We start from the raw sequence: 25,585 nt of genomic DNA on the forward strand, positions 1-25,585 counted from the left end.
GTAATGGCTGTCCATCATGCTTCTCTCTTGCCACAGATGGACGAAGGAACAGCGGTCTCTGCCCCGGCTCCCTCTTCTCCTGGTGCAGAAGCCAAAGAGGAGGAAATTGAGCAGTATGACCACGAGGCTCCATCAGTGGTCACACCAGAGCCTGACAGTTCAGAGCCAGTAAGTGTCAGTTGTGGGTGTTGCTGTCTTTAGTGCAAGGCAGTGCTGCAAGATTCGCTTTTTTATTCCAAAGCTTTCAGATTTAAATTGTCAGTTACAGAAACAGATCATTGTAACATGATAGTAGGCAGGGTGGAATACTATTACAGAGCAATTTGCATTATAGCTGGACTAGAAAAATTCAATACCATGAGAGTGCCTTAGACTCCCTTTAGAATCAAAGTTTCTCAATTTTCCTTGGAAGATATGGTGGTAGATGTGAGAAGATAGGAGGTTATAAATCATAGATAATGCCCTGTCCCTCATGCTTCTCTCTTACCACAGATGACAGAGGCAACAGCAGTGTCTGCCCTGGCTCCCACTGCTCCAGGAGAAGAAGCCAGAGAGGAGGAAATTGAGGAGTATGACCGCGAGGCTCCATCAATGGTCATACCGGAGCCTGAGAGCTCGGAGCCAGTAAGTGCCAGTTGTGGGTGGTGCTGTCTTTAGTGCAAGGCAGTGCTGCAAGTTTCACTTTGCATTTCCGAGCTTTCAGATTTAAATGGTCAGTTACACAAATAGATCATTGGTACCAGACACTAGGCAGAGTGGAATATTTAAGTCTAAGTAATTTGATTTACAGTCGGATTATCCAATTTCAATACCAGAAGAGTGCCTTAGAATCCCATTGCAATCAAGGTTTCTCAGTTTTCCTTGGAAGATATGGTGGTAGATGTGAGAAGAAAGCAGATTAAAACAGATTGGTAATGGCCTGTCCCTCATGCTTCTCTCTTGCCTCAGATGATAGAGACGGCAGCAGTGTCTGCCCTGGCTCCCTCTACTCCTGGAGGAGAAGTCAACGAGGAGGAAATCGAGGGGAATCCATGCTGCTTTCTGACAGAGGAGACCTTCCCTGGCTATTTGACACTTGCAGTACTGGAGGTTGGTTATAGCTCTGCATAAATTCAAAGACCAATATAGAGTGCTTGCATGGTGCTGTCAGAGCATGGCTGCCATGTGGTCATGGTGACAGCAGAAGGTTGTCTTGGTGCATGGAAGGCCTCCGTGTCAGAACAACCCGAGGGCTTGCTCAGGAAAAGAGCATCCTCCTGCTTGAGGCATTTGTCAGTGGGAGCTGCCCAATGACAAAAGCCTTGTTTTTCCTAGTGTTGCAGCATAGCCTTTCAGGCTTTCACCAGTGCTACAGTGATTGAAGGACTCACTGTTTCAGCTTTCACAGCTTACGGAGTTTGTTATTCCAGCTACTACCTGACCAACCTCGCATGTAAGTAGAGGTTTTCCCTGCGTGTACCCAAACCTGGCTTTTGTATGTCTTCCTACTCTTTCTTAGTGCCTGAGTTATTTTGAAACAGAAAGAGAACCAGTGTGCCACTGGTTTGGTAAAGCTCCTGTCAAGGAGTTCAGCTACAAGGGGATTTCTGCAGCCACAGGGGCAGCATTTTCAAGGGAACCTGCAGGGGTTCTGTTTCCTCCACGGGAAAGTCTGAGGCAGCGGAGTCTGTCATTTCCTCAGTTTGCTGGGACAAGCAAGACAGCTTTGAAAATGTAAACTGGAGACCTTCTTGGAAGGCCTTCTAACAACTCTGCAGTTGTTCCCAGAATTCAGGGAAAGCTTCTTTCATTCTACATTTTGTCATGAAAGGATTTGACTGTCTAACCTGACCCTTGACTGAGTGCTAAAATAGTGATTTTCTTTGCAAGGAAGTGCAAACTCCAAAGCAGGGAGTGTCTGCTCCTGGACCCTGGAGCTGCTGCTGTGCTGTGTCACAATAGACCTGCCACAGGTCAAGGGGTGTTTGGGGAAGTTTTTCTGGGCATCTTCCAGAAAGTTAATGAGACTTAGTGCCAGCAGCTGAGTTAAAAAAAGAAAAAGGATCTGAAAGAGAGGATAAAAGAAGCTGCTTTATATGTTTGGCAGAACAGGAGCACCTAATGTTAAAGAACAATTTGCATTTTCTTCATCATATTTCTATTCATTTACTGGCAAAACAGGCCAAAGTGTAGGCACAATCAACAGTATTGTCCTGATCTCTTGCTGGTTGTGTGAATTAAATGTGTTACCTGGAGGGATGCTGTGAAAGGAAAATAATCTCTGTTTGGCTTGACATGTTCTGGGGGATTCACCAGCCCAGGTAGTTGTCTGACAGCATCTGGTTATTTTTCCTTGCCCACTACAGGCCAAGTGATCCATTTATTCAGAAGTACAGATCATGAGGTGAGTGAAAAAGGAACATTTCAAGATTCTGGTGTTTAAAAATTATAGAGTAAGCTGAGAGCATGGCCAGTAGCAGTAAAATGTAGACAGCCAGCTAGCTAGGCCAAAAAGAAAATGCATGCTAATGCTTGCAGCAGCAATAACAAAAGCATCACTGGCTAATTCATAAACGTTTCCATTTCAGAGCTTTCAACAATTAAAAAGTCAATTACACAAATAGAACATTGCTACCTGATAGTAGGCAGGGTGGAATATTAAATTGAGAGCAATTTGCAGTACAGTTGGATTAGTCAATTTTAATACATGAGAACGCCTTGGAATCCCATTGGAATCAAAGTTTCCCAAATTTCCTTGGAAGATATGGTGGTAGATGTGAGGAGAAATGAAGTTATAAATGAGAGGTAACGGCCTGTCCCTCATGCTTCTGTCCATCCACAGATGACAGAGGCAACAGCAGTGTCTGCCCTGGCTCCCTCTCCTCCTGGTGAAGAAGCCAAAGAGGAGGAAATTGAGCAGTATGACCACGAGGCTCCATCAGGAGTCACACCAGAGCCTGACAGTTCGGAGTCAGTAAGTGCCAGTTGTGGGTGGTGCTGTCTTTAGTGCAAGGCAGAGCTGCAAGTTTCTGACCAGTCAGCTTTTGCTGTTGCTGCCTGAGGATGCTGAATGCTGGAGTCCTGACGGGACCCAGCGATTTCCTGCAGGCAGTGACCTCCAGCTACATATTGGCCTTGGAGCTGTCATGCTGAGGCACCAAAGCCTGTTGCCTCAGGGTGAGCGCCTGTCTGCTCGGCTCAGTGAAGCTCTGTCTCTTGGCTTCTGCAGGGCCATGGCCAAGGGCACACGAGGTAGTGCTGGAGGTCTCAGGGCATGGTTTGTTTGCTTTCTCTTTGTGGAAACGTGTGTTTGGCTGGTGAAATTGCTCTGCAGCTTTCTTCAGTAATTCATCACTTGAGTAATTCTTCACAGTTTCTTTAGCCCTCCTTTCTTTTCGCTTTTTCATATGCTGCAAGGAGATGATTTGGTTGTCCATGAATCTGTGGGGGACAATATTCTTTCCTGTCTGGCCAAAGAAATGAAGTATGTAGTTGTGAAAACCTCTTGTGAGGCAAAAAGCACAAGGAGAAAAGTTCTGTGGAAGCATTTTTTGGTGTAGACTGCAGTTTTGGAAAGTGCATTGGAGCCTGGAGGCAGGCTGAAGCTGCAAGTCCTTGACTGCAGTCTAGTGTGGCTCAGAAGAGGAAGGACATCTTGAAATGGTGGATGCTGTATTTTTAGTCCAATGGGAAAATTTGTGGCTCGGGCAGTCAAGAGCAGCTGAAGGTGGCCAGCGCCTGGCCAGGTAGCCAAGAAGTCCGAGGGCATCGTGGCCTGTGTCAGCAGCAGTGGGGCAGCAGGAGCAGGGCAGTGACCATCCCCCTGGGCTGGGCAGCGCTGCGGCCAGAGCTGGGAGTGCTGTGTCCACTTGTGGGCCCCTGTGAAGCTGAAAGTCCTTGAGGGGATGGAGCGTGTGCAGGGAAGGACACGGGAGCTGGGGAAGGCTGTGGAGCGCAAGGCCAAGGAGGAGGTGCTGAGGGAGTTTCAGCCTGGACAACGAGAGCCTCCTGAGGGACCTTCAGGCACACTTCCATGGTTCCATACGTGACAGTGCTCACCACCAGGGATGTTCCCCTGCCAAACATGCCCTCAGTGCCTCCAAGTGTTTTAGCCACCTGAGGAGGGGACATTTTCTACCGTTGGTTTGTTGGTTTGGTAGGAGGTGAAGCCCTGCCCATTTTCCAACAAGCACGGATGCTTCCGCACAAATTTTTTCTGCCGTTTTTAGGCACTCGCTGGAATTCTGATCCAGTTGGAGTTTTCCATGTCTGCTGCAGCAATATCAAAGGCCATGCTGGCTGTTTCCTACTTTTCCATTTCAGGGCTTTAAAGAGCCAAATGCTCCTTTGTGCAGAGGCACAGTTGCTTGCTGATAGCAGCCAGAAAGGACTATCAAATACATAGAGTGCATCAAATATAGTTCGGATGAGTTAGCTTATTTTAATCTGGTTGGAGTGATTTAGAATCCCAATGCTAACAAAGTAGATAATTTCTCCTTCGACGAGGTAGTTGTGGATACAAGGAGAAAGGAGGCTTTAAATGATAGGTAATGGCCTGTCCATCATGCTTCTCTCTTGCCACAGATGGACGAAGGAACAGCGGTCTCTGTCTTGGCTCCCTCTGCTCCTGGTGAAGAAGCCAAAGAGCAGCAAATTGACGAGTATGGCCACGAGGCTCCATCAGGAGTCACACCAAAGCGTGAATCTTCTGAGCCAGTAAGTGCCAGTTATGGGTGGTACTGTCTTTAGTGCAAGGCAGAGCTGCAATTTTCTGAGCAGCCAGCTCTTGCTGTTGCTAGTGGAGGATGCCGAGAGCTGCAGTCCTGCAGGACGTAGCCATTTCCTTTAGGCAGTGACAGCTAGAAATTGGCTCTCAGCTCACTACAAGGGCTTTTCCCCTACCAAACATTCCCTCACTGCATCCCAGTGCTTTAGACAGTGTCATCAGTGACACTCCCTGCTGGTTGTTGGTTGAGTTTTTATTTTGCTGGTTTAGTAGAAGAAACGTCCTGTTGATTTTCTCATTTTCCAACAAGCAAAGATGCTTCTGCACAATGTTTCCTCCTTTTTCCAGCACTGGATGAGATTCAGATCCAGTTGTAGTTTTCCATGTCTGCAGCAGCAATAGCAAAGGCGTAGCTGTCTGTTTCCTACTTTACCATTTCAGACCTTTCAAAAGATAAAAGCTCTGCATTGCAGAGACAATGCTGCTTGCTGATGGCAGCCAGGGAGGAATATCGGCTACATATCCATATGCAGTTCTGTTGAATTGGCCTGTTTTAATTTGATCTGTGTGGCTTAGAATCTTTTACTCTGGAAGTTTATGATTTTTCCTTGGAAGATATGGTCGTAGATGTGAGAAGGAAGGAGGTTATACGTGATAGGTAATGGCTTCTCCCACATGCTTCTCTCTTGCCCCAGACCACAAAACCAGCATCAGTGTCTGCCCCAGTTCCCTCTGCTCCTGGAGAAGATAAAGAGGGGCAAATTGAACAGTATGACCATGAGTCTTACTCAGGGGTCAGAGCAGAGCCTGAATCTTCTGAGCCAGTAAGTGCCAGTTGTGGGTGGTGCTGTCTTTAGTGCAAGGCAGAGCAGCAAGTTTTCCTTTTGCATTTCAGAGCTTTCAAGAATTAAAAAATCAATTACAAAGAGATCATTGCTACATGACAGTAAGGAGGGTGGAATATTTATTTCAGAGCAATTTGCATTACTGAATTATTAGCCAATGTAAATACCATGAGAGTGCGTTAGAATCCCATTGCAATTAGAGTTACCCAGTTTTCCTTGGGAGAAATGGTGGTATATGTGAGGAGCAACGAAGTTATAAATGAGGGGTAATGGCCTGTCCTTCACGCTTCTCTCTTGCCACAGATGACAGAGACAGCAGCAGTGTCTCCCCTGACTCCCTCTCCTCCTGGTGAAGAAGCCAAAGAGCAGCAAATTGAGGAGTATGACCGCGAGTCTCCATCAATGGTCATACCAGAGCCCGACAGCTCGGAGCCAGTAAGTGCCAGTTGTGGGTGGTGCTGTCTTTAGTGCAAGGCAGAGCTGCAAGTTTCTGACCAGCCAGCTCTTGCTGTTGCTGCCTGAGGATGCTGAGTGCTGGAGTCCTGCCAGGAGCCAGCGATTTCCTGCAGGCAGTGACCTCCAGCTACAAATTGGATTTTGACCTGTCACCAAAGGCACAGGATGTAGTGCTGCAAGTGGCAGGGCTTGGTTTGTTTGTTTTCCCTTTGTGGAAAGGTGTGTTTGGCTTCTGGAAGTGATCTGCACTGTTCTGGAGTAGTTCTTCTCTTGTACATTCTCTCTTGACTTTTGCTAAGCTGCATGAAGATGATTGTGTTGTCCAGGAACATGTGGGGTGCCATTCTTGTCGGGTATGGCCAAAGAAACCAAGTGCCTCATTGGGAAGGTTTCTTTGTGGCAAAAAGCAGAAGCAGCAATTTCCTGTGGATGCCTTTTGCAATGAGGCCGCAGCTTTGGAACTGGCATTAGGGCCTAGGGTGGGGGTGAAGCTGCAAGTCCTTGACGGCTGTCTTGTGTTGCTGAGAAGAGGCAGGACATCTTGGAACCGGAGATGCTGTATTTGAAATCAAACAGGCAACTTCGTGGCTGGGTACCTGTGTGGGCCAAAAGGACCCAGGGGTGCCGGTCAAGGGCAGCTGAAGGTGGGCCAGCGCCTGGCCAGGTAGCCAAGAAGGCCGAGGGCATCCTGGCCTGTGTCAGCAGCAGTGGGGCAGCAGGAGCAGGGCAGTGACTGTCCCCCTGGGCTGGGCAGCGCTGCGGCCAGAGCTGGGAGTGTGTGTCCACTTGTGGGCCCCTGTGAAGCAGAAAGTCCTTGAGGGGCTGGAGCGTGTGCAGGGAAGGACACGGGAGCTGGGGAAGGGTGTGGAGCACAAGGCCAAGGAGGAGGTGCTGAGGGAGTTTCAGCCTTAACAACAGGAGCCTCAAGAGAAACTTTCACGCACACTTCCATGGATCTATACGTGACAGTGCTCACCACCAGGGCTGTTTTTCTGCCAAACATGCCCTCACTGCCTCCAAGTGTTTTAGCCGCCAGAGGAGGGGACACTTTTGACTTGTGGTTTGTTGCTTTGCTAGGAGGTGAAGCTCTGCTTGTTTTCTCTCTTTGCAACAAGCGCAGATGCTTCTGCACAAAGTTTCCTGCACTTTTTACGCATTGGATGCGATTCTGATCCAGTCTGAGTTTTCTGTGTCTGCTGCAGCAATAGCAAAGGCCTTGCTGGCTGTTTCCTACTTTTCCATTTCAGGGCTTTAAAGAGACAAAAGCTCCTTTGTGCAGAGGCACAGTTGCATGCAGATAGGAGCCAGAAAGGACTATCAAATACATAGAGTGCATTAAGTAGAGTTCTGTTGGGTTAGTCCAGTTTATTCTGGTCAGAGTGCCTTAGATTCCCAATGCTAACAAAGTAGATAATTTCTCCTTCAAAGAGGTTGTTGTGGATACAAGGAGAAAGGAGGCTATAAATGATAGGTAATGGCTGTCCATCATGCTTCTCTCTTGCCACAGATGGACGAAGGAACAGCGGTCTCTGCCCCGGCTCCCTCTGCTCCTGGTGAAGAAGCCAAAGAGCAGCAAATTGAGGAGTATGACCACGAGGCTCCATCAGTGGTCACACCAGAGCCTGACAGTTCAGAGCCAGTAAGTGCCAGTTGTGGGTGGTGCTGTCTTTAGTGCAAGGCAGTGCTGCAAGTTTTGCTTTTGTATTGCAAAGCTTTCAGATTTAAATTGTCAGTTACAGAATCAGATCATTGTAACATGATAGCAGACAGGGTGGAATACTAATTCAGAGCAATTTGCATTACAATTGGACTAGCCAAATTCAACACCATGAGAGTGCCTAAGAATCCCATTGCAATCAAAGTTTCTCAATTTTTCCTGGATGATATGGTGGTAGATGTGAGAAGATAGGAGGTTATAAATCATAGATAATGCCCTGTTCTCATGCTTCTCTCTTGCCACAGATGACAGAGGCAACAGCAGTGTCTGCCCTGGCTCCCTCTGCTTCTGAGGAAGAAGCCAAAGAGGAGCAAATTGAGGAGTATGACCACGAGTCTCCATCAATGGTCATACCGGAGCCCGACAGCTCGGAGCCAGTAAGTGCCAGTTGTGGGTGGTGTTGTCTTTAGTGCAAGGCAGAGCTGCAAGTTTCTGACCAGCCAGCTCTTGCTGTTGCTGCCTGAGGATGCTGAGTGCTGCAGTCCTGCCAGGAGCCAGCGATTTCCTGCAGGCAGTGACCTCCAGCAACAAATTGGATTTTGACCTGTCACCTTGAGGCACTGAAGAGCTGGGGGTTCTGGCTGAGCTTCTGGCTGCTCAGCTCAGGGAAGTTCTGTCTCTGGGCTTCTGCATTGCTGTGGCCAAAGGCACAGGACGTAGTGCTGCAAGTGGCAGGGCTTGGTTTGTTTGTTTTCCCTTTGTGGAAAGGTGTGTTTGGCTTCTGGAAGTGATCTGCACTGTTCTGAAGTAGTTCTTCTCTTGTACATTGTCTTTTGACTTTTGCTAAGCTGCATGAAGATGATTGTGTTGTCCAGGAACCTGTGGGGTGCCATTCTTGTCGGGTATGGCCAAAGAAACCAAGTGCCTCATTGGGAAGGTTTCTTTGTGGCAAAAAGCAGAAGCAGCAATTTCCTGTGGATGCCTTTTGCAATGATGCCTGCAGATTTTGGAACTGGCATTAGGGCCTAGGGTGGGGGTGAAGCTGCAAGTCCTTGACTGCTGTCTTGTGTTGCTGAGAAGAGGCAGGACATCTTGGAACCGGAGATGCTGTATTTGAAATCGAACGGGCAACTTCGTGGCTGGGTACCTGTGTGGGCCAAAAGGACCCAGGGGTGCCAGTCAAGAGCAGCTGAAGGTGGGCCAGCGCCTGGCCAGGTAGCCAAGAAGGCCGAGGGCATCGTGGCCTGTGTCAGCAGCAGTGGGGCAGCAGGAGCAGGGCAGTGGCCGTCCCCCTGGGCTGGGCAGCGCTGCGGCCAGAGCTGGGAGTGCTGTGTCCACTTGTGGGCCCCTGTGAAGCAGAAAGTCCTTGAGGGGCTGGAGCGTGTGCAGGGAAGGACACGGGAGCTGGGGAAGGGTGTGGAGCACAAGGCCAAGGAGGAGGTGCTGAGGGAGTTTCAGCCTGGACAACGAGAGCCTCGTGAGGGACCTTCTGGCACACTTCCGTAGATCCATACGTGACAGTGCTCACCACCAGGGCTGTTTCCCTGCCAAACATGCCCTCACTGCCTCCAAGTGTTTTAGCTGCCAGAGGAGGGGACACTTTTGATTTCTGGTTTGTTGCTCTGCTATCAGGAGAGGCCCTGCTTGTTTTCTCTCTTTCCAGCAAGTAAAGCTGCTTCTGCACAAAGTTTTCCTGCCCTTTTCATGCACTGGATGGGATTCTGATCCAGTTTGAGTTTTCTATGTCTGCTGCAGCAATTGCAAAGGCCATGGTATCTCCTATTTCTCCAGTTTGAAGCTCTCAAGTGCCAAATGCTCCTTTGCGCGAAGGCACAGTTGCTTGCTGATATCAGCCAGGGAGGACTATCAAATTCATAGAGTTCATCAAATAGAGTTCTGTTGAGTTAGCCCATTTTAATCTGGTTGGAGTGATTAAGAATCCCAATTATAACAAAGTCGATGATTCCATCTTTGAAGAGGTTTTTGTGGATCCAAGAAGAAACTCGATTATAAATGAGAGGTAACGGCCTGTCCCTCATGCTTCTCTCTTACCACAGATGGACGAAGGAGCAGCGGTCTCTGCCCCAGTTCCATCTGCTTCTGGTGAAGAAGCCAAAGAGGAGCAGCAAATTGAGCAGTATGACCACGAGGGTCCATCAGTGGTTACACTGGAACCTGAATCTTCTGAGCCAGTAAGTGCCAGTTGTGGGTGTTGCTGTCTTTACTGCAAGGGAGAGCTGCAAGTTTCGATTTTGCATCTCAGAGATTTCAAGATTTAAAAGGTCATTTACACAAATAGATCATTGTAACCTTTTAGTAGGCAGTGTGGAATATTTAATTCAGAACTATTTGCAGTACAGTTGGATTAGCCAATTTTAATACATGAGAGAGCCTTGGAATCCCATTTTAATCCAGGGTTCTCAATTTTCCTTGGAAGATGTGGTGGTAAATGTGAGAAGAAAGAAGGCTATAAATTGGAGGTAACAGCCTGTCCCTCATGCTTCTCTCTTGCCACAGATGGCAGAGACACCAGCAGTGTCTGTTCTGGCTCCCTCTCCTCCTGGTGACGAAACCAAAGAGGAGCAAATTGAGGAGTATGAGCGTGAGGCTCCATCAGTGGTTACAGCAGAGCCTGAATCTTCAGAGCCAGTAAGTGCCAGTTGTGGGTGGTGCTGTCTTTAGAGCAAGGCAGAGCTGCAAGTTTCTGACCAGCCAGCTCTTGCTGCTGCTGCCTGAGGATGCTGAGTGCTGGAGTCCTGCCAGGACCCATCGACTTCCTGCAGGCAGTGACAGTAGAAGGAGCAAGGTTCTGTGTATGCATTTTTTGGTGTGGTCTGTAGCTTTGTAAAGTGCATTGGAACCTGGAGGTGGGGTTGAAGCTGCAAGTCCTTGACTGCTGTCTTGTGTTGCTTAGAACAGGAAGGAAATCTTGGAACCAGGGATGCTGTATTTTTAGTCCAATGGGCAAATTTGTGGCTCATGCTGTCAAGAGCAGCTGAAGGTGGGCCAGCGCCTGGCCAGGTAGCCAAGAAGGCTGAGGGCATCGTGGCCTGTGTCAGCAGCAGTGGGGCAGCAGGAGCAGGGCAGTGACCGTCCCCCTGGGCTGGGCAGCGCTGCGGCCAGAGCTGGGAGTGCTGTGTCCACTTGTGGGCCCCTGTGAAGCAGAAAGTCCTTGAGGGGCTGGAGCGTGTGCAGGGAAGGACACGGGAGCTGGGGAAGGGTGTGGAGCACAAGGCCAAGGAGGAGGTGCTGAGGGAGTTTCAGCCTGGACAACGAGAGCCTCGTGAGGGACCTTCTGGCACACTTCCGTAGATCCATACGTGACAGTGCTCACCACCAGGGCTGTTTCCCTGCCAAACATGCCCTCACTGCCTCCAAGTGTTTTAGCTGCCAGAGGAGGGGACACTTTTGATTTCTGGTTTGTTGCTCTGCTATCAGGAGAGGCCCTGCTTGTTTTCTCTCTTTCCAGCAAGTAAAGCTGCTTCTGCACAAAGTTTTCCTGCCCTTTTCATGCACTGGATGGGATTCTGATCCAGTTTGAGTTTTCTATGTCTGCTGCAGCAATTGCAAAGGCCATGGTATCTCCTATTTCTCCAGTTTGAAGCTCTCAAGTGCCAAATGCTCCTTTGCGCGAAGGCACAGTTGCTTGCTGATATCAGCCAGGGAGGACTATCAAATTCATAGAGTTCATCAAATAGAGTTCTGTTGAGTTAGCCCATTTTAATCTGGTTGGAGTGATTAAGAATCCCAATTATAACAAAGTCGATGATTCCATCTTTGAAGAGGTTTTTGTGGATCCAAGAAGAAACTCGATTATAAATGAGAGGTAACGGCCTGTCCCTCATGCTTCTCTCTTACCACAGATGGACGAAGGAGCAGCGGTCTCTGCCCCAGTTCCATCTGCTTCTGGTGAAGAAGCCAAAGAGGAGCAGCAAATTGAGCAGTATGACCACGAGGGTCCATCAGTGGTTACACTGGAACCTGAATCTTCTGAGCCAGTAAGTGCCAGTTGTGGGTGTTGCTGTCTTTACTGCAAGGGAGAGCTGCAAGTTTCGATTTTGCATCTCAGAGATTTCAAGATTTAAAAGGTCATTTACACAAATAGATCATTGTAACCTTTTAGTAGGCAGTGTGGAATATTTAATTCAGAACTATTTGCAGTACAGTTGGATTAGCCAATTTTAATACATGAGAGAGCCTTGGAATCCCATTTTAATCCAGGGTTCTCAATTTTCCTTGGAAGATGTGGTGGTAAATGTGAGAAGAAAGAAGGCTATAAATTGGAGGTAACAGCCTGTCCCTCATGCTTCTCTCTTGCCACAGATGGCAGAGACACCAGCAGTGTCTGTTCTGGCTCCCTCTCCTCCTGGTGACGAAACCAAAGAGGAGCAAATTGAGGAGTATGAGCGTGAGGCTCCATCAGTGGTTACAGCAGAGCCTGAATCTTCAGAGCCAGTAAGTGCCAGTTGTGGGTGGTGCTGTCTTTAGAGCAAGGCAGAGCTGCAAGTTTCTGACCAGCCAGCTCTTGCTGCTGCTGCCTGAGGATGCTGAGTGCTGGAGTCCTGCCAGGACCCATCGACTTCCTGCAGGCAGTGACAGTAGAAGGAGCAAGGTTCTGTGTATGCATTTTTTGGTGTGGTCTGTAGCTTTGTAAAGTGCATTGGAACCTGGAGGTGGGGTTGAAGCTGCAAGTCCTTGACTGCTGTCTTGTGTTGCTTAGAACAGGAAGGAAATCTTGGAACCAGGGATGCTGTATTTTTAGTCCAATGGGCAAATTTGTGGCTCATGCTGTCAAGAGCAGCTGAAGGTGGCCAGCGCCTGGCCAGGTAGCCAAGAAGGCTGAGGGCATCCTGGCCTGTGTCAGCAGCAGTGGGGCAGCAGGAGCAGGGCAGTGACCGTCCCCCTGGGCTGGGCAGCGCTGCGGCCAGAGCTGGGAGTGCTGTGTCCACTTGTGGGCCCCTGTGAAGCAGAAAGTCCTTGAGGGGCTGGAGCGTGTGCAGGGAAGGACACGGGAGCTGGGGAAGGGTGTGGAGCACAAGGCCAAGGAGGAGGTGCTGAGGGAGTTTCAGCCTGGACAATGGGAGCCTCCTGAGGGACCTTTAGGCACACTTCCATGGTTCCATACGTGACAGTGCTCACCACCAGGGTTGTTTCCTCAGCAAATATCCCCTCACTTTATCCAAGTGTATTTTTCTCTGGCATCTGTGGCTCTCCTGTCTTTGTTCCTTTGGTAGGAGGAGAAGTCTTGTTCATTTTCTTGTCTTTTATCTATGCAAGTCGATTTTCCTCCATCTTTTCTGTCCTTTTCCTGCACTTGTAAAGATTCTCCTTGCTTTTTCTTGTGTAAGGGGGCCCTTCTGGAGGATGCAGTATTTTTGCATGACACATTGTTTGGGACAGGGAGCTGTTTTGGTGCCAGGCCAGTCAACAGGCCCTTGCTCTTTGCTTTCTTATTAACAGTCCCTGTGTCTTTTTGCAACCCAGGAAACCAGTAGGTGTGGTGTTTGGGAATTGAGCAGGAAATCAATGCCCTTGCATTCCAGCTGGTCCCCAGAGATCAGAGGAGCTGAGAGGGGCTGGGCTTTATTTCTGCTTACAGCCCCTTTAGCACTGTCAGTGTGGTCAAGTCCATGAGAAGCACTTGGCCAAGCACAGATGCTGCAAGAGTGCAGTTCCCAGTGCAATGCTCTGGATCTGATTGTATTCCATAAGGACCTAAATGCTCTAAATTCCCTGAGAGTGTGGTTTATTGAAGGAGCAGTCTTGGGATTGCTGCTGACTGGGGCAATGGCTACCAAGTGTTGATGTGTGCAGGAATGGAAATTATAGTAACAAGAGATTATAAGAGTGAGATCTGTCTGTCTATCTGTCTATCTATCTATCTATCTATCTATCTATCTATCTATCTATCTATCTATCTATGTAACATTTACATAATTGAATCTTCTTGGCTCTGGTCCAAAGCAGTTGGAGGTGAAAAGTTCATGTAAAGCATCCCTTTCAGGAGAGGATTAAAGACATTGACTGATTCTGAGCAGGCAGAGGTGTTTCCTCCTCCAGATGTGGTGTTTTTTTCCCCTCAGACATGGTTTCTCCCTCCAGCCACTTCTTCTTGAAGCCCCCAGTTAATGCTTTAATGTTCTGTCTGTCCCAGAGAGGTGGAAGAATTCCATATTTTAGGTGGTGAAGAGAACATGAACTCCAGAAGTGTCTCTCACAAGGGCTGAGCTCACCCAGGAAGCTACCTGCAGAGCCAGGATGGAGCTGTGGGACAGGGTGGGGTGTCAGTCACTACTGAAAGACAAACAGAGCATGGCAGAAGCAGAGGGAGGTCCTCAGCAGACCCTTGAGAAATGCCACAGCTTCCCTGTCAGCTGCCTCAGAGGCTGTTGAAGCTTCAGCCCCTGATTGCAGTGCCAGGGTCACTTTGGCATCTGTGCCTCCCCACGGGCAGAGAATGACCCAGGAGAGCTGCAGCACTGCAGTGCTTTGGGAACGTGTGAGCCCATCAGTCCTTGAGCCTTGGCCCACAAATGTTATATGGAAAGTTGAAACCCATCTTCTCTTGCTTTCTGTGCAGGTCCTTCCAGAACAAGAACAGGAGCAGCCTGCTTTGTCAGAGATGCCATGGCAGACTCGGGGAGAGCTGCTCCCAGCCCGAGAGCAGGAAGAGCAGCTCAGGCAGCAGGTGAAAGAGCCACAGGAGAAAGGCCAGGTAAGCCTGACTCGCCAGGTGTCAGAGGGAAGGGCAGGAAGAGGGCATAAAACGGAGGCACTGAAAGCACAGAGCCTTGGAATCTGCCAAAGTCAGCACTGGGACAGGAGGGTTACACTGGAAGCAGAGGTGGGTAGGGCAGCAGAAAGAAGTGGCTGAATAAATGTGACTTTGAGGCTGCAAGAGGAAAAAGCTGAGCCTGATGGCAGCTCCCAGTCACTTGCCCTGCATTTGTGTGTACAGAACATCAAGGCAGAGTCAGAAGCAGAGCTGCCCGGAGCTCAGAGTGCCATCGTGGACGTGAAGAAGGGGAACAAGGAAGACATGAGAAGAATTCAAGAGGACATGAATCTCCGTCTGCAGAGGGGCGATCAACAAAACCAGGTGAGTGAAAGAGTGGCAGCCACTCCACTCGTGAAAGATCCTCTCTCTTGTATTTTACAGAACTTGAAGGAACAGCTGGACACGGAGTTTCAGAAAGTTCACAGTAAGATGAAAGCAAAGGAGAAGAGGCAGGAAGAAGAAATTAAAATCATCAGAGAAAAGCTTAATCCTCTCCCTCAGGCTCTACAAGAGCAAGTGAGTGAAAGAGGGATAGCCACCGCAGTCACCAAACTGGTGGTTTCTGCCCTTCTTGCCTTTCCAGTGCAGAGCTGCAGGGAGTGAGGTGATGCCTCTGAGTGCCATCCTGCTGTAGTGTGTATCACACTCACTCTGAAGGATTTCCTGGTGTGCTGAATCTCACCTGCTGCCCTGGACAGAGGGACTTGTCCTTTGGCCTTTTGGCCAGCAGTCATCCAAATTGATTCCTGGTGGCCTGTTCCTGCTCTCCTTGTTTCTTGAGGTGTTTTTACAGGGGAGCATGATGACCCAGAGGGAGGATTGAAAGAAGCTGTCTGTACCCCTTGTAAATCTGTTCTTTCCCTTTCCTTACAGTCAATGACTCTTGACTGACAGAGATAAGCTGTAGTCTCTGACTGCTTTCTTCTGTTTAACTTGAGGTGAAAGTGTTGACATCTCACCGGGCAGCCTACAAAGACTTCCAGCAAATGGGTGGCAATGAAGATCCCCAGGCTTGGCATGAGGTACAGGAACTGTCCCCACCAAAGCTGCTACAGGTTGAGCATGACCTGAAGATGGTGCAGGAAAAGAGGACACAGTGGGAGGAGGCAGAACATTTGAACAAGGAGCTGCAAGTGTGTCTGAATCCCTTGGAGGGGGAAAGGAATCCTTGAGAGGAAGCAGAATGGTCATTGTGGCAGTGATCCTTCAGAAAATCCATGAAAATGGAACATGAATCTGGCCATGAACTTGAGTAGAGCTAGCCTTTGGTTTTGACCCATCCAGTTTGAGAAGTGGACATCAGAAAAAACCCATTTAAGATCCCTGCATGTGGCTGAGAGCACCTTCCTAAGGGCTTGCATTTGAAGTGGGATCTCAGGCTAATCTCTGCCAGGGACCTTTCTTACATGAACTCATTTCTTGTCCCAGATCTACAAGGGCTTTGTCAAACCTGCTGCAGGAGCAGCATTGTCTAAAGGAGCCTTTGCTCCCCAACCTGAGAAGTGGAACCGGGGCCATTTGCTCATCTCCAGCGCTGCTCAGCAACAGGAGAACAAGGATGACTCCCTGGAGCAACTGAGTACGTCAGCTGTATTTCTTCTCTGAGGGACAGTGTATTGTGTGCATGTTTCAGCATAGCTGTACCAAATGGTTTTCCTGAGTTTGGTGTCCCAGGGACATTTTGAGACATTTCCCCATGGGAACTGCTGTAGAAAATCAGTCTCTGTGCTGGCCACTTGTGCTGCAGAGCCGTCTGCCTGGTTGATGTTGTTACCCAGGAAACCACAAGAAGTTCAAAGCTCCAAGCTCTGGGGCTGCCTTTTGCATTTCCTGGAAGCTGGGGTCTTTGCTTTAAAGTGAGTATCTTGCATTTTGTTTCCCTCAGGGAAAATAGTGAACATGGAAAATCCTGTGGGGAAATATGCTGAACTGGAATATATTGGCAGCGGGTGAGTCCAACCACAGTTACTTCTCCATAACCATGGGCCAGGTGTTTTTCTGGTGGAATATCTATGCAGTGTGAAGTCAGGCCAGCTGCAAACAGACATCTATGGCCATGTTCAGACACTGGGGATAGATTGTCCCATCTCTCAGTGCTGCTCAGAATTTGTGAGTGTGCCCTGAAGGTGTTGTCAGAGACACATCCATGCTGCCAAGGTCTCTTGCCTTCAGCAAGGAACAGGACCTGGAAGATCTCCTTGTCTCTCAAGTGTGGGACAGTTCTCTGTTAATTTCCTTAGCATTTCTGTATCTCTCCAAATCATACAGCCACACTAATAAAAGGGCAAGAAACTTGCATGCCTGAAAGAGCAACCTACTCCCTGATAGCTGTCAGATAACAGTTCTCAGGAACATTTCTTTCCAAGAGTTTGCTGAAGGGAATTCTCCATGGTAAGGATGAAAACTATGAAAACTGCACAGTTTAGAACCTGAAACCTGAGATGAAAGAAGGAGCTCTCTTTAGGAGCTGAGGCAGTAAACCCCAACACTTCAGGGACAGGCCCAGTGCCCATGCACTTAAGAGGAAAATGCATCAGCTGCCTTCTGGCAGAGCCCTCCTGCATCCTGCAGATCTTGGGCATTTACAGCAGAGATCTCCTGTGTGGGCTGGCTTTCACTGCATGATCTAAATGGCTTGTCCTTTCTTTGCTGCTTTTTTGTCTCTAGGACTTTTGGATTTGTGGTTAGAGCAATCAACAAAGCCACAGGAGTAGAGGTAAATGTCAACATCCCCCACAGACTCTGCTGCACTCAAGGGCTTTCCCCTCTGGTGTGGGCAGCTGTGGCCAGAGCTTTGGGTAGAGCTGTGCTGAGGAGGCACAAGAAACACAGACTGGCACCAGCCTGCAAAATACATCGGGGACAGTCTTTGTCCTTCTCAGCTGCCAGAAGGAAGTCATGCAGGGCAGCAGTCCATTTCAGAGAAGGATGTGCTCACTCGCTCTCAATTGCTAAAACAAAGGTGGTGCCTTAGAGCATCTCACTGCTCTTTGGGGCTACAGCTTCAGAGTCTTGAATTCTCACTTCTGGTTGCCAGCAAATACATCTGAAAGTTACTGGTAGTTCTTTAGCCACCTCCAGTGCTGCACTTGGGAACTGCACATAGGGGGAGATCTGCAAGGCGTCCCTAGAAGCCCCAAGCCCTGTCCATAGCCCAGGATGTAGCCACAGAGTATTCAGGCATGGATTACTTCTTCTGAATCCCATACAAAGCAGCAGGGAGTGGGCTCAGAGATTTGTGGGTGATAGTTGAGACACCACTGTCACCAAGTGTTCACGGCAAAACCTCAGTGGCCACGTGTCCTGTAACTGGCCCCCAAGGGAGTGGAGCAATGGGCTATTGCAATGTCAGTTCCTAATTACTGCAATGCCTGATCACAAGGCAGTCTGGCACAGCTCGGCTGTGTCATTGCAAAATTACTCGCTCCAGGTGGTTTTGTGCCACCAACTTCTCAAGTTACTGGTTTTCAATGTCATTTTAGGTGGCCATAAAGAAAATAAATCTCCAAGGACCGAGGAAGAAGGAACTAAAAGTCAATGAACTCATGGTTGTGAAGATAAATAAGAATCCCAACATCGTCAACTATTTAGACAGGTGAGTTGTTGTAAATGTTTGTTTACATTCTGCAAACATGCAAGGATATTCAGTGGCAGAAAATAGAGCTGTAATTATTGGTGAATTATTACTGCTCTGCTCATGTCCAATGGCTGGGAAGAGAGTGCATCTTGTCTGCAGGAGTATTCCCTGGCACACATAGTTTGAAAATTATTCAAAAACCTGCATCAGTCATATCTAACTAAATCAATAGGCTGTAAGTTCACAGCCACCACATTATTTTGGGGCTTGATTTTTTTCAACAGTCCTCTTACATCTGGGTAAACTAACATGGATTTTCCTTGGATTGTGTCCCCTCTTTTCCATTGCTTTGCATGCCAGGAAGACTAGGTGGTTATTTCCAGAAACACGCAGTGGGACAGGCTTTTTTATCTGTTCCTAAACTGCAGTTTTTACTTGCTGGCTATTTAAGGCCTCTCCTTTTTCAAAGCTGTGCCTTTCTTCTCGAGACAGGTTGCAAACAATGCACAGCCTAGAGGGAATGTCTATTCCCTTTATTCTGTCCTTGTCACAAAGGGACTTGGAAATAAGAATCAAGAAAACAAACTAACCATGCATGTTTACCTCCATGCTCTTGTTTCCTTCTTTCAGCTACCTTGTGGATAATCAATTCTGGCTGGTTATGGAGTTCATGGATGGAGGCACTCTGAGCGATGTCATCAGCAAGACCTACCTGTCTGAAGAGGAGATAGCAGCCATCAGTCGGGAGGTCAGGGATCCCACCTGTGCTTCAGAGGGCTTGGGCAGGATTGTCTGGGAAACGGGCTCGGAACAGAGAGGTTTCATGTATAAAGTTTTGTTTCCCTAGTGCCAGTATGCTATGGGCAAGTAAAAGCATCTCAAGGGAACTGCCTGCCAGTGCCCCTGCACTCACTGTACTCAGTTCTTGTACTCTTCTCTCCTACTGTTGTATTCTCCTTCTGCCTCCTGTATTTGTATTTGCTCTTCCCCACCTTGCCTCCTTAAACTTTTATCTTCAACCTATCTGCACTGCATTCCTTGCCTGTAAAAGCAAAGGTGCTGGTGGCAGGATTTGAAATGATCAGCTGAGAAAAAATAGAGACTCATTTCTCACAGTCCTCAACTGAAAAGGACAGTAGTGCAGCCAAAATGCTCTTTGCTTCAGGAAGGTGACTGATGTTATACTCTAAGTCTGTGCTGAGGCCAGCAACAAAACCTTCGTCATGCAGCCTCCCACCCAAAAGTGATCCGCTTCACACCAGAGAGAGGGACTTTTTCTTTCTTGGCCAAACCCCTCCTTTGCCCTCTGCATGGAGAAAGCACATCCACTGCAGCAGCAGTCATCCTGGCAGGTTTGCAGGGGACAGTCTAGAACAGCAGGTGCTGTTGCTCTTTCAAAAGCTGACATGCCTTTCCGTAGAAAGGTCCTCCTCTGCAAGTGTTGGAACACAACTCTTCCTCTCAGTGGCACTGTGTTCTGCCATTACTTGCCATTCCCCTGGGGAATGGGAATCTTTTAGAGTCTCTGTTTCCTTTCTGGTGTGATGAAATCACATCACTAATTTTTGCCCTCCTGTTTCTGTTTTCCCTCTCAGTGCCTGCTAGGATTGGATTTTCTTCACTGGAACCACGTGATCTACCGAGATGTGAAGAGTGACAACATTCTTCTCAGAACCAATGGCTCTGTCAAGCTGGGTCAGTATATTCCTGGTCAGGTGCAGCGTTCAGGGATGTGGGGTGAGGGGCTGCTTTGAGTGGCTGCCAGCTCCCCAGAAATGGTGCTGGTGGCAGTGCAGGGCCCCACCGCTGTGAGCTGAGGGCACGGTTGCAACGTGCACAGGGGTATAAGGAACCACGAGAAGTCAAGGGTGTCATTGGTGTGATTTTGTCTCTTCCAGAGGGAGGGAGCCACAAACTAAAGCTTCAGGGGAATAAAGGCCACTGCTGTGAGCAGCGTTAAAAAAACTGGGATATTTTTGGAAGTGGCCAATTTCATATGTCCTTGGCTAAAGCCCCAAGGAAACCGAGCGTGGACAGTTCTCCAGGAGATTCAACAACACATAGACTGAGAGTGGGGAATTCTTTTGCTTGGTTTCCTAACTTGAGCTGGCTTTCATGGTATGTTTGTTACTCCACAGCTGACTTTGGCCTCTTTGCTCAGCTCACCCCTGAGCAGCGTCGACGGAGCTCAGTGGCCGGCACTTCTGGCTGGATGGCGCCTGAAATGCTGACAGGTCAACCATATGGCCCCAAAGTGGACATATGGTCTTTTGGAATCGTGGGCATCGAAATGGTGGAACGAGAAGTTCCTCACAGGAATGAAACTCCTGTTTCGGTAAGGTGCAAATACTCCCTGATCCCACCTGTCTTTCTCACCTGTCCCATGTCCTGTGTGCCATTGGACAAGTCCCGTTGCCATCTGCTGGCACCACTTCCACCAAGGTCCCCTTCTAAACATGTCCCTGCAGCACGTCAGCATCTGCTGTACATTTGGTTGCATCAGAAGTGAAGTGGCAGTTCAGAAACCTGCCATTTTGGCCTCCAGCCTGCCTGACATTTCTCATTTGCTTTTTGAACTCCGTTGGTGCTCTGTCTCTTGTGAGAACCCCGGCCTTGCTCTGGTGTCTCATGTGGTGCTGAAATTCCTCCTCCAACCCGTGCTTCCAAAGAAAAACTCCGCAGGCTTTAGCTGTTCGGTCTCAAGGCAGTTTATTGCTAGTTATCTAACAGATTATGTTCTTGGACTGCGGCTATTTGATCAGCGGCCTGGGTAGAGGCACACACACACCCTGACATCCTCTCTATCTGCTGTCTTCTTCGGTCTCTCTTCCCGCCCAGGGCTGCTGCTATCTTTTATAAGATATATTACGTATAACATGTTTACAATTATTCCCCAATACCTACTACCTACGTTGCCAAGTGTTTTTCTACTCTAAACCAATCTGTGAGTGCCAACATCACCAAGAACATGGAGGTAAGGAAAAAGAAGGAGGAAGAACAGGATCAGCCCACTTTCCTCCATCTTAGAACTTCTGACCCCCATGTACAAAGTGAAAACCCCCCTGTACATGTGTTAAAACCCCCCTGTACAATACTAAAAAACTTTCCCCTCTACTTTGTAACTACTTTTACTATACTATCTAACCTTTTGTGACTGCTTGTTCCACCTCCAAAGCTGGTAATTCATTCCATGGCTCAAACTCAAAATCACAGCTGTTTTTCAGCTGTCTGCCAGGGTCTAGAATGCTTCTGACCAGGGCCTGGAACCTCTAAAAATGTCTGAGAGACATTTTGAGTTCCCACAGTCTCTGAAGGGCAAGAATTTTTCAGTGGAGAGGTTAGACATGTGATAAATATCCTGAGAAACTGAGGTCAGACCTTCCCAGATTCAATTTTATCGGAGAAGAAAAAAAATGAAAAAGAAAAAGAAAAAAGAAACAACCACCAAAGTAATGCCCAAGTAGTTTTGTGTAGGAGTGACAGTGGGTAGGATGGTCGGGATGGAGGGAGATGAGAGATCTTTGAAGCCAGGTCTTGGAACTTTCAGTTTATTGCAAAGGGCGTGGGTGCAGGGCCCTGCTTGGAGCTGCCAGCCACAGCTCAGAGCAGTCCCGAAAGAGGAGCCCAAAAGAGAGACCTGAAAGAGTGAGGAAGTTCCTGTTACAATACAATAAATCTTCTTCTGGGCTGAATATTCAAATTTTCACTAACCAATCTAGTACAAGATACAAACACTAGAGCATTTACCTACAGCCTATAAGAATCATTACATTACCATACTGTGTTACATTTTAAACGATAAAAACTACTCTTTGGACCCTTTCTGTCAAGCTAGTAGGGTCTGCTCTGACCCTTGGACCTGTCTGCCAGCAGAGGGTATAGTTTAATCAAAAGGGGATTACCTTCAGCTGGCCATACCATTGTTTTCCAGTTGTTCATTAACTAAGGCTAGTAACTATCTCAAAGCTTACTTTCATTTCAATCTTGCTTACAGTTTCCATATTCTCAAAATCTTTTTCCAGGCATACATATTTGTAAGGTTTTCCCGTTTCATCTTCCCCAATAGTTTTGGTTTCTTTTTCTTTTTTCAACCACAGCACATCAAGTTTCCTCCATACTGTAGCATCTTTTCCAAGACCTGTGGGTCTTCAGAACTTCCAGGCTTTCAAATCATCTGTACATTGTTCAGTCATGTGTGAGGGTGGCCTGGATAAGTTGAGGATGTGTTTTTCTCCAACTGCAGTAACACTAAACCCTTGGCTGTTTCTGGGTACTTTAACAAGTTGATGAGCTTGCAGCCCGGTGCCTGGGGCTGGGACCCAACGTGGGCGGTTGATGCCGGTGCTGTGTTCCTTTACCACAGGAGCAGGGACATCCCTGGCTTGCACAGTTCTGAGGACAATGAGGACTCCAGCTCCCCACCATGTCCAGTGGCTGAGCTCAGTTGCAGAGAGACAGGATAAAACCCCCTTTGTGACCTCTGGGCGTGCAGGAAAAAGAAAGAAAGCTGCCATAATTATTTATACTCCAGGGGACTATGCTTGCTGTTTTAGGCTTGGAAATTTTCCTCTGAGTTGAAGAGGATAATAACAAAGTCTTTTTGGTCACCATCTATTTCAGTGCCACCAGCACAGAGCTGTTACTATTGTGATGGGCATTTTTATGGAGACCAGGCTGCAGCCTGGTGTCATGGAGAGCCTGTCAAAACCTCCCACTTCTTACCTACACTGTTTGCGATGGGGGCGCCATTAATGCATTGACTTCTTCTTCAGATTTGACCTTGAAAAGGTTTCCTTTTGCCACATAAAGAGGCTGAAACTTGCAGCTGAGAGACAGAGCTGCAGGTGGCTCCTGTGTGCCCAAGCAAGCATTTTCATCCCAATACATGTGTGCAGGCATCTTAAAGGGTCTGTGTTGAATATGAGATTCCAAATGTTTGTTTCCTTACTTTGAGGAATACCTGGTGGATTTCTTTTCTTGCCTCCCATGTACCACTGTTTTCTAGAAGAGGACAAGAAGCTCAGTGAGTTTTGGTTTATGACCACTGTGCTTAAGGGACCAACAAGCACTGCAGAGATGCCTTTCCTGTACTAATCCTTGGAAATAGTAGAGTTAGTTAGTGTAGCAGAGCCCATATTCCGGAAAGCCTGTCAGGGTGGTGTGAATCCTGCAAGAAGGAAACATGCTTTGCTGATGTAGCTCCCACTAACTGGGTCAGTCAATGAAATTGACTGCCAAGGCACGATCAGCAGGATGTTGGAAAAGCCGTGGCTTTTTGTTGGTAAAGGAAAGTCATCTTTCCTTTACCATCTGCATCTTACCAGAACCTGCTCTGCAGAGTGGAGCTTAAACACTGGGCTCAGGGAGAGCAGTTACAGATGGGAAAGAAGCAGGTGGAGCCTCGTGTTTCCTTTTCCTGCAGGCTGAACTCCTGATAGCCAGAGGAGAGAGACCACAGCTGCGGCAGCCCAACCGATCCTCACCTCACCTGTGTGACTTCCTGAGCTGCTGCCTGCAGACAGACCAACAGCAGCGCTGGCCTGCCAAGAGGCTCCTGCAGGTAAAATGCCAAGGGGCTGAGGTGAAATAGTGTCCGAGGGATGGGCTCCTCCTCCACTGAGGTCCAAGGCATCAGATGAGCCCCCTTCCTCCTCACCTCCACTCTTGGTGCTCTTCAAATGAAAATGCTGAGGAGTGCTAGACTGGGCTGGGCTGGCAGGGCTCTGTAAAGTCCTCTGGTCCAACTGTCCTGAAATGAGCAGGGATATCTGTAAAGAGATCAGGTTGCTCAGAGCCCTGTCCCACCTGAAGTGGAATGATTCCAGGGATGGAGGCACCTACAAGCTCTTGGGACAACCTGTGCCAGGGAGACACCATGTTCCAAGTAAACAAGTTCTTCCTTAGACCTACTCTGATTAGATCCCCATGTGTTTAAGACTATTCGCCCACACTCTCTTGTAACTGGCCCTGTTAAAAAAGGTGTTCCCCACTTTCTTCAAAGCTACTCTGAAATCTTGGAAATCAGCAATAAAGTCTCCCTGGGGCCTGTTCTTCACAAAACTGAATAACTCCACCTCTCTGAGCATTTCCTGAGAGGACAGGTGCCCTGTTTTCTGGCTGTTTCTCTTGCCCTGATTTGGTGGGGTGTTCAGTTTTATCTAATGGCAAAAGAACTGAAGTACAGTAATGCAGGCTAGAGAGACATGAAATGGTGGTGGAGGAACCCAAGGCTGCCAGTCCTGGCAGAGCACTCTGCAGAGATTTGGCTGTGGGCAGGAGGGGCTGTGAGGGACTCACTGTGAGCCTCTGAGGGTCCCTGGTTTGTGCCCCCCACCCCATCCTTAGAGGTTTCTGGCACACAAACAGGGACAGCTGAGAGGGACTTGTCCCAGCCCCATCTGCTGCCTGGCACACTCAGGCAGAGGGGAACTGGCCCAGGCTGACTGCCAGGTTGTGTGGCAGAGAGGGAACTGCAGGACCCAGCACCGCTCGGCTGGCCCTGCTGGGAAGGAAGGTGCCATCCAGCACAGGAGGGGCAGGGCATAGAAAGGCAGACACTGCTCTGTGTGCCTGTGGAAATCAGCACGGTGCCTGTCTTTCCAAGACAGGGACCTATGGGAGTCATTGGAGCTTCTTGAAAGGAAGAAACCCCGGGGACAGAAAGCACCATTTCTAGGGCACTGGCAGGGCAAAAATCCCGGCAAGATGGAGAAACCAGAATAAATGGATGAGTGAGATTCTGGGCCAGGTTTGCCTGTGATGGCAAGGTCCTGCACATGACGACTAGGGAGCAGATGGTCCCGTTGGTTTACTTTCTGGGTCTTTCTAGGAGTTAGAGGAATCCTGATTGAGTCTGTGATGTACTGAGCTTGGAAACTCATGGTTCACTGTTCTTTGTTGTTTTTTTCCTGTGGATTAGCATCCATTTGTAACAGCAGCCAAGCCAGCATCCACCCTGGCACCACTCATCAGCTCAGTGAAGAAGAAGAAGACAAAGAAGACAAGAATCTAACAATCAAGATATTACCAAGTTAGAGTAGGATTGCAGAGTAGGACTCTAGAGTAGGATTGTTAAGTAGTTTTGTAGTATAGGTTTATAGATAGGATTATAATTAAAGTTTTCAAAACATCAAATCATTTGGAAGGTTCTCTTCCTTCTGACCCCTTCACAAAAGATTTCCTTCTGAATTGCCAGTTGTCTTTTATTGGTGCTAAGACATGCTTATGGCTCCTTTGGTATGGTTTGTAAGTGGAGAAGGCTCTTCTTCATTCATCCTCTCCAGACCACACTGCCTTTGGCATACGGCCCGTGGGCCCTGTTTGGCACATCTGTGGCACTTCCAGTTGAGACAGAAAGGGCAATGGCATTTTCAGGAAAAAGCAAAGGGTGAGTTGTGCAGCCAAAACATCCTGTGCAGATGCAGGCCTTCAGCTGTGACTCGAGAGCATTTGGGTGCCTGCCACTTGGATTTGTATCACGAAGGGCAAAGTCTTTGGCTGGAGGAGAGCCTCGCTCAGCGGAGAAAGCAGAAAGATCAGAGAGGTGCTCTGAAAGGTCTCCTGCGGT

General features: G+C 48.4%; 1 protein-coding gene across 1 annotated transcript in view; it reads left to right on the forward strand.

Moving 5' to 3' along the window:
• The window catches only part of LOC144248357 (3'-5' RNA helicase YTHDC2-like), a 71,438-nt gene extending 46,408 nt beyond the window's left edge, over positions 1-25,030 (forward strand). The window contains exons 32-51 of the mRNA XM_077790442.1: positions 539-624; positions 949-1,089; positions 1,315-1,432; positions 3,088-3,231; positions 4,616-4,695; positions 9,721-9,855; positions 11,527-11,661; positions 14,244-14,378; positions 14,622-14,762; positions 14,823-14,957; positions 15,380-15,574; positions 15,870-16,020; positions 16,327-16,390; positions 17,109-17,157; positions 17,924-18,036; positions 18,649-18,766; positions 19,614-19,713; positions 20,157-20,353; positions 23,441-23,578; positions 24,938-25,030. Coding sequence (XP_077646568.1) covers positions 539-624; positions 949-1,089; positions 1,315-1,432; positions 3,088-3,231; positions 4,616-4,695; positions 9,721-9,855; positions 11,527-11,661; positions 14,244-14,378; positions 14,622-14,762; positions 14,823-14,957; positions 15,380-15,574; positions 15,870-16,020; positions 16,327-16,390; positions 17,109-17,157; positions 17,924-18,036; positions 18,649-18,766; positions 19,614-19,713; positions 20,157-20,353; positions 23,441-23,578; positions 24,938-25,030 — 2,468 coding nt within the window. The remainder of the gene's footprint in view (positions 1-538; positions 625-948; positions 1,090-1,314; positions 1,433-3,087; positions 3,232-4,615; positions 4,696-9,720; positions 9,856-11,526; positions 11,662-14,243; positions 14,379-14,621; positions 14,763-14,822; positions 14,958-15,379; positions 15,575-15,869; positions 16,021-16,326; positions 16,391-17,108; positions 17,158-17,923; positions 18,037-18,648; positions 18,767-19,613; positions 19,714-20,156; positions 20,354-23,440; positions 23,579-24,937) is intronic.
• Positions 25,031-25,585: the final 555 nt, after the last annotated feature.

This window comes from Lonchura striata, chromosome Z, assembly GCF_046129695.1.
Source record: "Lonchura striata isolate bLonStr1 chromosome Z, bLonStr1.mat, whole genome shotgun sequence".
Lineage (NCBI taxonomy): Eukaryota > Metazoa > Chordata > Aves > Passeriformes > Estrildidae > Lonchura > Lonchura striata.